The sequence below is a fragment of the Amblyraja radiata genome, chromosome 5 (genome assembly GCF_010909765.2).
Source record: "Amblyraja radiata isolate CabotCenter1 chromosome 5, sAmbRad1.1.pri, whole genome shotgun sequence".
Lineage (NCBI taxonomy): Eukaryota > Metazoa > Chordata > Chondrichthyes > Rajiformes > Rajidae > Amblyraja > Amblyraja radiata.
The window spans coordinates 95,302,273-95,317,496 of NC_045960.1; the positions used below are offsets into that span (position 1 = coordinate 95,302,273).

A 15,224-nucleotide genomic window follows, 5' to 3' on the forward strand; every position below is an offset into this window, starting at 1 on the left:
GAATCTCATCTCTTCCAGATGTAGTGTTTCAAACATATTTGATATCCACATTTTTATTGTTGGTGTAGGCGCATTTTTCCAGAATTTAAGTATGAGCTTTTTTCCCATTATTAGCCCGTAATTGAGTAAATTCTTCTGAAACACGTTTAGTTCAGGGTTACCTTCCGATATTCCAAAAATAATCCATTCTGGTTTTGGTACCAGTTTTATTTTAATTAATTTTGTAAAGATGTCAAATATTTCATTCCAGAATTTTTGTATTTTTGTACAAAAAACGAAAGAATGCGCTATGGTAGCTTCTTGACACAGACATTTATCACAGATGGGTGAGACATTAGGGAAGAGTTTATTTATTTTAGTTTTTGAATAATATAGTCTATGTAATGTTTTGAATTGGACGAGAGTATGTCGTACGTTGATCGAACATTTATGCACCTGTAGTAAGTGATTATCCCAGCTCTCTTTTGAAATTTTTATAGCTAATTCTTGTTCCCAGTCTCTTCTAATTCCATCAGTTGTGGGTATTTCTATGTTTAAGATTATGTTATATAAGTACGATATTAGATTCGCTGATTCCGCATTTGTCTTCATTGCTTCATCCAGTAAGTCTGTAGGCATATTATGATAGTCTTTTGTGTATTTTTTCAGATAATCACGAATTTGAAGATATTTAAAATATTGATTATTTTTCAAATTATATTTCAGTTGTAGTTGTTGAAATGATAGTAATTTTCCCAATTCATACAGATCTCCGAGCGTTTTGATTCCCATTCTTTCCCATTGTATAAATGATTTGTATATTTATTCATGTGTGTATATATATATATTACGGTATATGGACACACTGATCTGTTTTGTAGTAAATGCCGACTATGTTCTGTGTGCTGAAACAAAGCAAGAATTTCATTGTCCTATCAGGGACACATGACAATAAACTTACTTGAACTTGAGATACTGTTCACAAGTAAAGGGATGTCTGGCAAGCGGGAGGGGTCTTCTTCTTCTTCTTGCGTATGGCGTGCACAGCCTAAAATTGTAGGTCAACTTGTTCTATTTGATCTTGTTTATGCACGTCAGGTTGATTGCATTAGTCGAAACAGGGTGGACCATTTGAAGGTTGTAAGGGGTTTAAACGTGAGATTGGGAGCGCTTGGGGGAAGCATGTTCCTGTTAGGATGAAGGACAAGGCTGGCGTGTGTAGGAAGCCCTAGTTGATGAGGGATATTTAGGCTCTGGTTAGAACAAAAGAGGCAAAGAGCAAAGAGGCTGAGAGGTAATGGTACAGGGATCCCTGGAAGTGGCAACAGGGTGGTGGAGAAGACATTTACCACATTTTCCCTCAGCAGTCAGGGTATTGCGCCCAGGAGTTGGAATATTATGTTACAGCTGTACAAGATGTTGGTGAGATCACATTTCTTGTATTGTGCAAAGTTTAGGTTGCCCTGCTATTGGAAGCATGTCATTAAGCTGGAAAAGGTGCAATAATGACTCACCAAGATGATACCAGGACATGAGGACTTGATTTATGAGGAAAAACTGGGTAGGCTGGGACATTTTCCTTGCAGCATAGGAAGCTAAGGGGTGATCTTCTAGAGTTGCACAAAATCATGAGAGGCACAGATAAGGTGAATGATCACACGTTTTTCCCCCAGGATAGAGGAATTTAGAACTAGAGAGCATAGGTTTAAGGTGAGAGGGGATAGATTTAAGAGCCATTAGGGGGCGATTTCTTCATGCAGAGGGTGATGCGTATATGGAATGACTTGACAGAGGAAGCTGAGGAGGTGGGTACAATGGGTACAATTAAGGCATTTAGATGGGTACATAGATAGGAAATGTTTAGAAGGATATGAGCCAAGTGCAAATAGGACTAGCTCAGGCATAAAACATGGGCAGCATGGATGGGTTGGGCCAAAGGGCCTGTTTTCAGCTGTATGAATCTGTACTGTCTAACCTGCTGAGTATTTGTTTAATTTTCAGTTTTTCAAAATCTGCAACCTTTAAAAAAACTTCATATTTCCTAACTTATTGTTATATTATCACTTTAATTTGAAGACTTTATGGCCTCAGTCTTGGCAGGTGACTAGAAATGTCCTAATGGAGCTTCAGGGCTAGAATGTCTTACAAAGGAAATGTGAATGTTGAGTTCACAAAACAGGAGCAGTTGAAGTACTTTATTAAAAAAACTCTTACGTTTTCTTTCCAAAGTATATACTAAATCAACATACATACTGTATTAGCTCCATTCTCAGCAATCCCCCTCAGTTAACTTTAGCCAACTGTAAATAAACTGATCCCCTTATGTTGTAAAGGACAGGCTTCCCCCCAGTGGCCTGGCCAATATTTACTCCTCAAATGATACTACTGAAACAAATTAAATGCAAATGCTGCAAACTGTAACCAGAAAATGCTGGAAATACCCAGCAGGTCGATGAGAATTTACAAGGATATAAATAAAGTTGTTGCTTTGGGTCAACGGGCTAATGTCAGAAGGGAAACAGATTATCTTCTGGTCATTATTGCATTGCTGTTTGTTGGAAAACACTCTATGCAAATTGTCAGTCATGTTTTCTACAAATACTTCAAAGCTGTTGAATCCGTCAGGCTGAGGCATCCTGAAAATGTAAAAGCCCCTATATATTTGCCGTTTTTCCTTTGTTCCACACTTAATTTGCTGCTGGCAGCATGAAATCAGATCTAACTCAAGACTCTGCTACATGGGAGACATCGTTCACAATTTATCAATTTTATTCATGCGTTCAACAGATTCAAATCAATCAGGCTTTGAAAGGAATTCAGAAAGGGAGCACTTAACTGAAAAAGATGACACCATTTAAAAAACAAGCATGCAAGATGCATTTAAGTATTCTGTTGGAATTCTGCCCTCCACAGAGGGCAGTGGAGGCCAAGTCACTGGATGGATTTAAGAGAGAGTTAGATAGAGCTCTAGGAGCTAGTGGAATCAAGGGATATGGGGAGAAGGCAGGCACGGGTTATTGATAGGGGACGATCAGCCATGATCACAATGAATGGCGGTGCTGGCTCGAAGGGCCGAATGGCCGCCTCCTGCACCTATTTTCTATGTTTCTCAGCAGATCATTTCCTCTATTCATCACTTCCGGGCAATGTGATCAAGCTATATTTCATTGAGGGTTCAACCAAATGATATTACAAACCTTTGGCCTGGAACCAGTTTAAAAGGTCAAATTAAAATACTATTTATTAATATTCACTGTTACTTCCACATTTTGAACAACAGAATAATTGATTTAATTTTTCCAACACACCAATACTCATGTCAACTAGTGCTTGTAGTACCAAAAATGTGTCCTGGACCAACCACATAGAAGCTACTGCAAAGAAAACACACCCATGCACACCCCTCTTCTTCAGAAGTATAAGGAAGTGCATCATGTCTCCAAAGACTGGTATCAACCTCTCCAGCCTCTAATTGGCTTGCATCGCAGCTTGGTTTGGCAACAGCTCTACCCAACACCACAAGAAACTGCAGAAAATTGTCGATGTTGCCTAGTCCATCACACAAACCAGCCACTCCCCTATCAATTCTACCTACATCTCATGCTGCCAAGGGGAAACAACAAAAATAATCAAGGACCATCCCTTTTCTCTCCTCTCCCACCAGGCAAAAGATACAAAAGCTTGAAAGCATGTACTTCCATGCTTTCGGGAGCATGCTTCCTGAAACAGCTTCTTCCCTACTGTATCAGTCTACTAAATGGTCCTCTCATAAGACAAGGGTGTGGCCCTGATCTCCCTATCTACCTCATTGCAGCCCTTGCATTTTTTTGTTATCTGCACTTTCTCTGTAGCTCTAATGCTATAACACTGTAACACAATATTCTGCACGGTGGTATTTTTCTCCTTGCACTACCTCTTGTAGTTGTGAATGGCTTGATTGTACTCGTACAGTATGATATGACTGGATAGCCCACAAACAAAGTTTTTCACTCTATCTTGGTATATGTGACAATAATAAACCAATACTTAACAGTAATAGTTAATATATACTAACCTTTAATTAAAGTCATCCCTTTACATCTTGAGATAAGGAGAATGATGAGCAGAATACTTGAATATAAGACTTTCATTGTTGGTTTTATTGGACGTGTGCATCTGAAGGAGTAAATAACAAACTAACATATTAAATAGTCTTTATTGTGCACAGACATTTAACAAATGGAATCATTAAATATTTAGTCTGTTAGTTACTTGAAGTAACAAATTTATCCAAACAGACTGAATGAAAATTTTAGGAAATACGCTTCGGCATGATGTGTGTTTCAGTAAGATCCATGGCGTCAATAGCAGAAACCATTTGTATTACTTTTCATGTTTACTTTTACATACTCCATTCTCTCCATACTGCTTCTCCTTTGCTCAATGTTTAGCTTGGGAATTATGTGGTTACTTCCCAATTTATCACACATGTACAACTCCACAATAGAGCTTTAATGAATGGGCATATTTCTAAAGTCGTCAGGAATAATTTGCATGTGACCCAAGTGAGATGTTAACAAAAATAACTCATAATTGCATATTCAAATTCTATGTAGTACACCATTAATTGCTAGAAGTTTTCAATTCCCATTTGAACGGACACGAGCTGAACGGCTACCATTAAATAAGCAGCGATCCAATCCAAGGATATAAAGGCACAAGAGGCTGATAATTTCCAAAGTGTGCCCTTGCTAAAATATTGCCTATGCTATTTCCAAAAGTGTTTTTAATGTTTTTTTCTATCTGTCCCTTCCAATTTTTATTTTTCAAAATATTTCCTTGTTCATATCGAATCTCAGACCTGCACTTTTCCTAATAACGTTACAGTCTTATTATCTTTACCCTAACACAGGTTTGCATTATGATGATTTAATATAAAGTCTGGAGGGTTTATATAGCAACTGGAAGGAGGGGAAGGGTGGGGAATGTTGGCCCATGTGCTCAGTTCTGTTGAGCAAATTATATTTGAATAATCTGATATGATTTATTTGATGGCGGCCACGGCAACAGACTATCTGTCCCTTCCTTCTTTATTGTTTGATAGTATGTGTTAAATGAATGTTTTGGTGTTCTTTAGCTTGCTTTATGTGGGGTTGGGGGAAAATTATTTTAATCTCTTACCTCGACGGAGATGCGATTTTTTTCCGTATCGTATCTCCGTCCGCACTGCGGCCTAACATCGAGGAGTTGCCGGCCTTTGTTGGAGACTGACTCCGGGAGCAACCGCGGGAGCCCGTGGACTTTAACATCATGGAGCTTGTGGTCTCTGGTTAGTGACCGACGGAGCTTCGATTGCCCCGGACGAGGGAGCTTCGACCGTCGGCTGCGGGGGCTTCGATCACCCCGACGGATGGTTTGACTGCCCCGACCGCCGGAGAATAAACACTGCCTTCCATCACAGTGAGGAATGTGGGGAATCCGCTGTGGTTATGTTAACTTATATGTAGTCGTGTGTCTTGTTGCTTTGTTTCAGTATGGCTGTATGGTAATTCGAATTTCACTTTACCTTAATTGGTACATGTGACAATAAACTGACCTTGAATCCTTGATGAGAGAACAAAGGGGGGGGGTAGATGAACTCAATTTAGTTGATGCTGCCTATCTGATCCTGCTAAATTTAAGATGAAAAACGTCCACGAGTAAAAATGGTCGTGAATTAGGTCGTGAAAGTGGGACAGGCCCTTTAAACGACCTAAAAAAAAATAAAAGTCACGGTAACCTACGACCTCCTACGACCTTCCACGACTATGTCTACGACCTCCTACGGCTATATTGAAGACCTCCCATGGCTTTGTAGAAGACCTCCTTCGACTATGTTGAAGACTGGCTTCGACCATGTACGTTTTACTGCTGTTTGCAGTTACCCTTTTGCTTCAGCAGCCTTTTAAGAAAGGCAGAAGGGGAAGAGCAAGGGTGAAGAGGAAGCACAAGAAGAGTTCTCAATGGGTTAATGGAGATGATGTGATGGACCATCCTAGTACACCAGATGACTGGAAGAGAGTGGCGCTGGGCTTTGACAAAAGATGGAACTTTAAGCACACATGTGGGGCAGTGGATGGCAAGCATGCCATTCTTGTCCCTGTCCCTGTACCCCTCATTTTCCTTTTTGTACAGGATGGCATTCTGCTGGAACCATTCCTCAAGGTCCCCTCCTGCTGCCTGGTGAAGGTATAGGGCATAACCTTCCTCCAGCCCTCCCTCACCACCAATGGGGCATCTGCCTCTGATACTGTGTCAGACACAGGAGAAAGGGCTGCTTTGCTGCCTTCAAATGAGGCAGTGAAGGATGGGGTGGTGGTGGGGACATATACTACCACCCTGGTCTCCTCCTCCAGGGGTCTCTCATGCAGGGGTACCTCCTCCTACACTATCACCTCCTGTGACATCACCTCCTGCCACTCCTCCTCTTGGGTGGGCAACACTTGCATGGCTGTTTTTTTTAGGGTTGTGCCCTCCCCCTGCACTGCTGCCTTTTTGGTGCCATCTCTAAAACACAAGTCTCCTCTCCAAAAAACTCTCCAGCTATGAATGAACATGCCTTTGAGTGATAGAGGTGACGTTCTGCTGTTTTAATAACCTTTTTTTTCAACTGACCTTTTTTTCACCCCGGAGCTATTACCCTCTGCCTCCGATCACCTACGACTACTAGCATCACAACCTACTACGACCTACCTACGAGTAAAAAGTAATGATTTTTTCCATGCCAACCTTTCTTTGACTCGTGGACATTTTGTTATCAGGCTAGAAAAAACGCCGCAACCTACTTGATGCCACGAGTACGCGGAGACCACTCACGAGCATGAGGAACACCTCCTACGACCTCGTGGCGACCATTCTGCGAGTATGAGTCAAGAACAAACTCGGCAGAGGTTGTGAATTAGGTTGTGAAAGTGGGACAGGGGCTTAACATTGGTCTTTACAGCCATAAGATAAAATACAGCAGCAGTCTGTAGAATGATAGCAATATCTGCCCAATCATGGATGCAAACAAATGGCATGATTACAAAACCAACTACAAGGTAGAAAATATACATAGAAACACAGAAAATAGGTGCAGGAGGAGGCCAATCAGCCCTTTGAGCCAGCACCGCCATTCATTGGGATCATGGCTGATCGTCCCCTATCAGTTGTGCTGAATAATTGAGTGTCCTAAACTTTTCCAAACAAGGCCATCGCGTAACTTTTTGTTCCTATATATCTTCACGACTTAATCATAAAAAGATTCTATCAGAGCAATAGTCTCAAATCCTTCTTTAGCAGAAAAATAATCACAGCTGCAAAATTTTGGGTGTAAAAAGAATACCCTCAGAGAAGATGAAAAGATGAAAAACAGTTAAAATGCGATCGCCATATAAAAACTTTAATCTTTTCCCTAAATTGGATTAGATTTTGAGGACTTTTTCTTTTCAACTACAGATGCGCTTGATACACAGGATGAAAATTAATTCCAATGTCCATGCTATTTAATCCCACAGTTTGACAGTTTTGATTGGAGATTTCCTTTTCAGAATACTCTTTTTTGCAGAGATTCGAAATGCTGCTCTAATCTTTTTACGTGGAGCTATTCTAATTTAGTGGGTCAATGGGAGGCATTGAAAATGAAACTATTTAGGCTGCTGTTTAAGTACATTCACATGAGGGACTAAGGACGGGAAAATAAAGCTCGAGCTTGCCTGGATGCCTGAAAAGATAGAGATTAGAATAAACCAGAATTTGTCAGGCCATTAACACAAGTGATAAGTGAATTAATTATAGAAAGGTTTAGAGGAAAATTGCGACATGAAATAAGAAAAGGAAAGAGAAGGCTTGAAAAAAACTTTGAATCAAACATCCAAAAATCGTTAATGGGCAATAAACATGAACCAGGTAGCAAGAGGAGAGGTGGGGCCGTTCCGAGACCAAAAAGGAATTTTACTCAAAGTCAAAGGACATGCTGAGGTTAGAACAAATACTTTATTTCAGTCTTCACCGAGGAATGGAATCTCAGCAATGGTGTCAAGTGAGTTTATTGTCATGTGTCCCTGTATAGGACAATGAAATTCTTGCTTTGCTTAAGCACACAGAAAATAGTAGGCATTTACTACAAAACAGATAAATGTGTCCATATACCATGATATAAATATATACACACATGAATAAATAAACTGATAGTGCAAATAGCAGAAAGTGGTTATTAATAATCAGAGTTTTGTCCGAGCCAGGTTTAATAGCCTGATGGCTGTGGGGAAGTAGCTATTCCTGAACCTGGTTGTTGCAGTCTTCAGGCTCCTGTACCTCCTACCTGAAGGTAGCAGGGAGATGAGTGTGTGGCCAGGATGGTGTGGGTCTTTGATGATACTGCCAGCCTTTTTGAGGCAGCGACTGCGATAAATCCCCTCGATGGAAGGAAGGTCAGAGCCGATGATGGACTGGGCAGTGTTTACTACTTTTTGTAGTCTTTTCCTCTCCAGGGCGCTCAAATTGCCGAACCAAGCCACGATGCAACCGGTCAGCATGCTCTCTACTGTGCACCTGTAGAAGTTAGAGAGAGTCTTCCTTGACAAACCGACTCTCCGTAAACTTCGCAGGAAGTAGAGGCGCTGATGAGCTTTTTTGATAATTGCGTTAGTGTTCTCGGACCAGGAAAGATCTTCAGAGATGTGCACGCCCAGGAATTTGAAGTTCTTGACCCTTTCAACCATCAGGTTGATATAAATGGGGCTGTGGGTCCCCCTCCTACTCCTTCCAAAGTCCACAATCAGTTCCTTGGTTTTGCTGGTGTTGAGGGCCAGGTTATTGCGCTGGCACCATATGGACAGTTGCTCGATCTCCCTTCTATATTCTGACTCATCCCCATCAGTGATACGCCCCACAACAGTGGTGTCGTCAGCGAACTTGATGATGGAGTTCGCACTGTGGTTGGCTACGCAGTCATGGGTATAGAGTGAGTACAGCAGGGGGCTGAGCACGCAGCCTTGAGGTGCTCCCGTGCTGATTGTTATCGAGGCTGACACATTTCCACCAATACAAACAGACTGTGGTCTGTGGATGAGGAAGTCGAGGATCCAGTTGCAGAGGGATGCGCAGAGACCCAGTTCTGCGAGTTTGGTAACCAGTTTGGAGGGGATGATTGTGTTGAATGCCGAGCTGTAATCGATGAATAACAGCCTGACATATGAGTTTTTGTTGTCCAAGTGGTCCAGTGCAGAGTGGAGGGCCAGCGAGATCGCATCCACCGTTGATCTGTTGTGGCGGTAAGCGAACTGCAGTGGGTCCAGGTTTTTGTCGAGGTAGGGGTTGATTTGCTCCATGATCAGCCGCTCAAAGCACTTCATCACCACTGGCGTTAGTGCCACTGGTCGATAGTCATTGAGGCACGTCACCTTACTCTTCTTGGGCACCGGTATAATTGATGCCCTTTTAAAGCAGGTGGGGACCTCAGACCTCAGAAGTGAGAGGTTGAAAATGTCCGTAAAAACTCTCGCCAGTTGGTCCGCACAGGTTTTTAGAACACGACTGGGTATACCATCAGGATCAGGTGCTTTTCGGGGGTTCACCCCTCTGAAGGATTTCCTGACGTCGGCCTCTGTGACTGAGAATGAAATGCCATCACAGCGAATGGGGGATCGGGAAGGCACATCAGTATTCTCCCTGTCAAAGCGTGCGTAAAACGCATTGAGCTCGTCAGGGAGTGATGTTTCACCGACATTCGAGCTGCCTCCTGGTTTCGCCTTGTAGGAGGTGATTGCATTCAGGCCCCGCCACAGCTGCCGAACATCTGTCTCATCCTCCAGTTTGGAGCAGAAGTCCCTTTTGGCCTTTTTGATGGCCTTACCAAGGTCGTATCTGGACTTCATGTAGGCCACTGTATCATCGGACATGAATGCCCTGTGTCTGGACTTTAGAAGAGTGCGGATCTCAAGACAGCAACCTTTCCCAGCAATGTCATTGACTTCAGGAAGTGTGGTGGAATACACAGTCCCGTCTTCAGCAACTGTACGGAAGTGGAGATGGTCGCGTTTCAAGCTCCCAGGGGTAAATATCACCAACTATTTATCCTGGTCCGGCCACACTGATGATGGAAATTCTGCATGTTTCCATTGAGTCTTATCAATTTCTACAGATGCACCATAGAAAGCATTCTATCTGGATGCATCAAAGCTGGGCATGGCAACTGCTCTGCTCAAGACTGCAAGAAATTGCAGAGAATTATCCATCATGCAAACCAACCTTAAAAGTGGATAAACCAGCCGGTCGAGTGGAATGGATCCTAAGCTGCTTTTGTAAAAGGAAGAAAATTGTGGAGGCTTCTTAAACAATTAGACAGTACAGGTTTAGAGGTTGCGATAGTCCCTGCCTCAACTACCTCCTCCGGCAGCTCGTTCCATACACCCACCACCCTTTGCATGAAAAAGTTACCCCTCAGATTCCTATAAATCCTAACCCCCTTCACCTTAAACCTATGCACTCCGTTTCCCATGGCAAGAGACTCTGTGCATCCACCCCATCTATTCCTCTCATCATTCCTCTATTCCTATCACCAGTAACTGCAGTTCCTTCCTGCACATGTCCAAAGATTCTCGGGTGCTGCATGAGGGCTAGAAGATTGTTTTAAAAAAGTGTTCATGGATAATCTAGTAACAATAGTCTAGTCGGTAGGACCTCTGGAGAATCAATATTCAGAGACAAAATGAGAAGTCCAGTGTGGATTGATTAGGGAAGCCAAACGTGGATTTGTTCAACACAAATCGTGTCCACCTGATTTTTGATGAAGTAGCAAAGAGAAATGTGGTTGATGTGGAACATGCACACTTACAAAAGGCATTCCATAAGGTATTCCATAGTAAGCTGGTCAGCAAGACTGAAATCCAAGGAGTAAAATGACTGAGTGTGGACAGAAAATTGGCTGAGCGACAATAAGCAGACAGGCAGCAGCAGTGAAAAGTTGGTTATCAGATGAGAGGGAAGTATACAGTGGACTATTGATTTTTGTAATTTATACTAACAATTTGGATTTGAGTGTATGGGCAGAAAGGCAGTAGAAAGAATGTGAGGAACCAATATAAATTAGAGATCACAATTCTAAAAGGTAATACCTGAACATTCAGATTTGGAGGTATGGAGATCGTCAAATGACCTGTATATGTCAGTGTTCAAAAGGGAACTGCAGATGCTGGAATATCGAAGGTACACAAAATTGCTGGGGAAACTCAGCGGGTGCAGCAGCATCTATGGAGCGAAGGGAAAAGGGTTTCGGCCCGAAACGTCGCCCATTTCCTTTGCTCCATAGATGCTGCTGCACCCGCTGAGTTTCCCCAGCAATTTTGTGTACCTTCTTGTATATGTCAGTGTCAACCTCCTAAGTTTCACAGTCTAGGTAGCACAGCTACATTTACCATTCCAGCCCAGAATCAAAATCAGGTTAGACCATTCAGTAATCTTGCTAAAACCACACAGGTACTGTCAAATTTGCACATAACAATTCCTGGGACTAGATGCTGTTAATAACAAAGCACAGACCAAAACAGAACCCTGTATCCAAAATGTATTCAGCATCTATTTGGTCCAAGATGCTGTGCTAAGATTTTTTTAAATGCCATGAGATATTTTAATCTCAGGCCTGGCTGAAGTTGACTGCCTACTCAAAACACTTAAGGGTGCAAAACGTTTCAAAATCTTAATCAACTGGTAAGATGTTGAATAGCAGATAGATGGCTGTAATAGATGTGTGCTGCACTTTCCCCATGCATACTCAGCACCATGCTACAAGTTGTATCTCCTCTGGTGTCCAGTAACACAGAAATAAGGGCACTATGCACACACTGTATGATTATGTAGCTGAAGACAAGACAATGAGCTATAAACACAAGAGTCTTTTCAGAAGATAGCTCACAAATAATTGTTACATTCAAAGATCCTGCCAAAAGGCAAATTCAAATCTTACACGTCACAATTCTTCCAGTTCAGCATTTCACTTTAAAAAAATCCTGCTACCATAGCAGAGTAAAATGTCACACTTCAAAATCCTCATCTCTTGGACACATTCCACATGCAGAAGGCATTTGCCTATCACTCCCATGTAGTTTTGCAGCTTAATCAACATCTACATATTTTTACTCAAAATTCTATTTGATTTAGCAAAACTCAAATAGAATTTTGAATGTTAAATGTTCTGTTCTAATATGAAAAAAGGCTAATGCAATTATATTAGCACTAATATCAATTGAAAGGATTTCATAATTAAAATGATATCTGTTACTAATATCACTTTTAACTCTGAAAGACAACTTACTCCATATTTTTTATTTTTATTATTTTTATTTATTTATTTAATTCTTTATTTCGAACAGAATAAAGGAATAAAAGAACAATCTTGCCCCACTTGTCTGCTTGATTTGCCTCAAACTCTATTTTAGCTTGTTACATCGGAATTTTAATACAATATATTTCATACAAATCATACATTTTCCATATAGTGCAGGAAGCTAGACAAAAATATTTAATATATTAAATGTATTGCATATCTGTTATCCTTCTAAGATTTACATAATGTAATTTTTTTTACGGTGCACTATTTTGCACCAGGTCAGATAATTACTATGCAATGTTAAAGTAAATGTATCCACAAAGCTCTAAAGCATTGACATTAACTATATTTTATGGAAAGAAATGTTTTGCTCATATTCAAAATATCTGTTGTAAATAAAAATAAAAAACTTACATATTCCTTGACTCCAACCACAGTTTTCTGAATGAACTGGGATTCCTGGATATGCAGCGTGTAGTTTTTTTTGGGTGAAGCGTATACTGAAAGGGCTTGAGTGGAACGTTGAATCTTGACTATGAAGACTCTTAGTCCCAACGTAAGCACAGCCCCTATTTGGTCTTCTTATGTAACTTAAGCAAATAATGCTTTAATGATTGACATGGACCTTTCTAATTATCCAAAGAGTGCACACTCTGTCACAAGTGATGGCGTTTCTGGTTTTGTTATGGTCATGTAAAGACTTACAGAATGGTGGATTAGATGATGCTGTTAAATATTTTAATGTTGAACGCCAGATATATTCTAAAAATATTTGTTCATGTAAAAGTAAATCTTAATTTCAGATTTTTCATTCCATAAAAATAGAATTGAATACATTAACACATATTCGTAATAGAATCAAAATAATAATATTAGTACATAGGACAACATTCCTTAAGAATTCAAATCTAATTTATTTATTGTAATGTTTAGGCATGCTAAGATAGCCTATACTTGCTGAGTATTCACATCTCAATGACGTTTAAGATGTTGTCCACCCAACCATTATTAATAACCATCAAACCCGGATTGTTAATAACCATCAGAAGGCTATTTGATCATTGACTTATTTGCTCTTTCTAGCATCCTCGGTTCAGTGCATTTTTATTTTGTGTTCTGCAATTATCCACTAGGGTGTTGAGAACATCTTGATCACAACATACCCAAAATGAACTGACAACTCATATCACTGTCTCTTCATTACACATTTTCCTTAGTGTGAATGAAAATATATAATAGTTCAATGTTATAACAACATTTTAGAATTAATGTACATTTACAAATTAAACTTATTATTGGTCATTCATTGAGAAGAAAGGCAGGTTTACCAGAATGCTGTCGGCATTACAGGATTTCAGCTATGAGGAGAAGTTGAATAGACTTGGATTATTTTCTCTGGAATATCGGCAGTTGAGGGGAAGCTTGATAAAAGTATATCAAATTATGAGAGCCTTAGATGATAGGCTAGACAGTCAGAACCTTTTGCACTGGAAACTGCAATGGGGTGGATAGGACTAGTGTAAAACTGGGTGCATGATTCTTAAGGGGTTGGACAGGCTAGATGCAGGAAGATTATTCCATGTGGGGACACAGAATAAATCACGAACTTAATTGGATGAGAGGGACAGTTATATCTTGTTGACCGGTGATGATAGAAATCGATAATATGAATTAAACAGTATGCAGTAAATGTATCATATCACTCAAAAGGCATTAGGCCATTCAAATATATGAGGGTTTGGAAGATTACCTCCTTGGTGCCATTTGAGCGATAATTATGGATGCCACACAGGGAAACTGCAAATTTGCCCATTCAACATCCAAGAGGTCAGGCAGAACTGGATCATGGAGCTGCCGCAAGCTTTACTATGTGTACACTGAATTGGCACTTAGTCCTGTAGAGGTACAACTAATGAAGATGGCCCAGCATAATCAAGGATTGTTTATGCAACATCATACACAAAATTGCATTTGTGCAAATCCAAATCATCTACATTGAATGGTGATCACACAATCTTTGGCATCAGGTTGTCCATTTTGCATGGCTCATTTGCAATATGCAATAATACTCAGCATTGGCTTCACTAAATGCGTACATTCTAATACATCTGTCCATCAATAATTGAAGGACCAACGATAATGGTTCACAAAGTCGCAATATCTCCTCCACACTTGCATTGTATTCACAGTATTCAACAAATGCCCTTAAATTTATTACTGAGTCTGCAATGTTTTATCCAAATGCTAATTCTAGCTGTCAAACATTTAACATTATACCATAAATATGGTGGTGGTGCACTCATGGTGTTTACCAAGTCTAACCAATGCATCAAATATCTTGTGTCCTGGTTTGGCAGACACCGGAAAGATTTTTTTATCAAATTGTATGAATTAACGCTTAATCTTAACGAGAACAAAATGGACATCTTCCCTTCTGCATATCACTTTTAACAAAAAGGTGCTCCACGCTTTTAATATATTCAATCTATGACTCAACTGGACTCTCATAGAATCTGAAGTATCAATTATGGTCAAATATAGACACAAAATGCTGGAGTCAGTGGGTCAGGCAACATCTCTGGAGAAAATAGATAGGTGATGTTTTGGGTCGGGGCCCTTCTTCAGACTGATTGTGGGGGAAACGCGAAAAAAAACTGGTATCAAGAAGGGGTCGTAAAAATCACGTCCGACAACAGATTACCTCAGGCGAGGTGGGTCTCTGATAGGCAGATTGCTGGACAAAGTCTAGAGGTAGAAACAGCTGCAAGTCTGGGAGGGATACATAGTGGTGAACTGTGAAGCTAGCAAAAGGACTTTTGGTTGGTCATAAGGTCATAACGAATAGGAGTAGAATTAGGCCATTTGGCCCATTAATCTACTCCGCCATTCAATCAAGGCAGATCTATCTCTCCCTCCAAAC

The 15,224-nt window shown here is 40.6% G+C and overlaps 1 protein-coding gene across 2 annotated transcripts in view; it reads right to left on the bottom strand.

Moving 5' to 3' along the window:
* LOC116973616 (collagen alpha-1(IX) chain-like) overlaps positions 1–12,860 on the bottom strand; it is a 71,814-nt gene extending 58,954 nt beyond the window's left edge. The window contains exons 1-2 of one of the 2 annotated variants that reach the window (XM_033021853.1): positions 12,719–12,860; positions 4,034–4,134 (exon numbers count right to left, since the gene is read on the bottom strand). In XM_033021853.1, the coding sequence (XP_032877744.1) occupies positions 4,034–4,109 (76 nt within the window). In that variant the 5' untranslated portion in view covers positions 4,110–4,134; positions 12,719–12,860. The remainder of the gene's footprint in view (positions 1–4,033; positions 4,135–12,718) is intronic. The other variant, XM_033021852.1, reaches the window with a different exon arrangement.
* Positions 12,861–15,224: the final 2,364 nt, after the last annotated feature.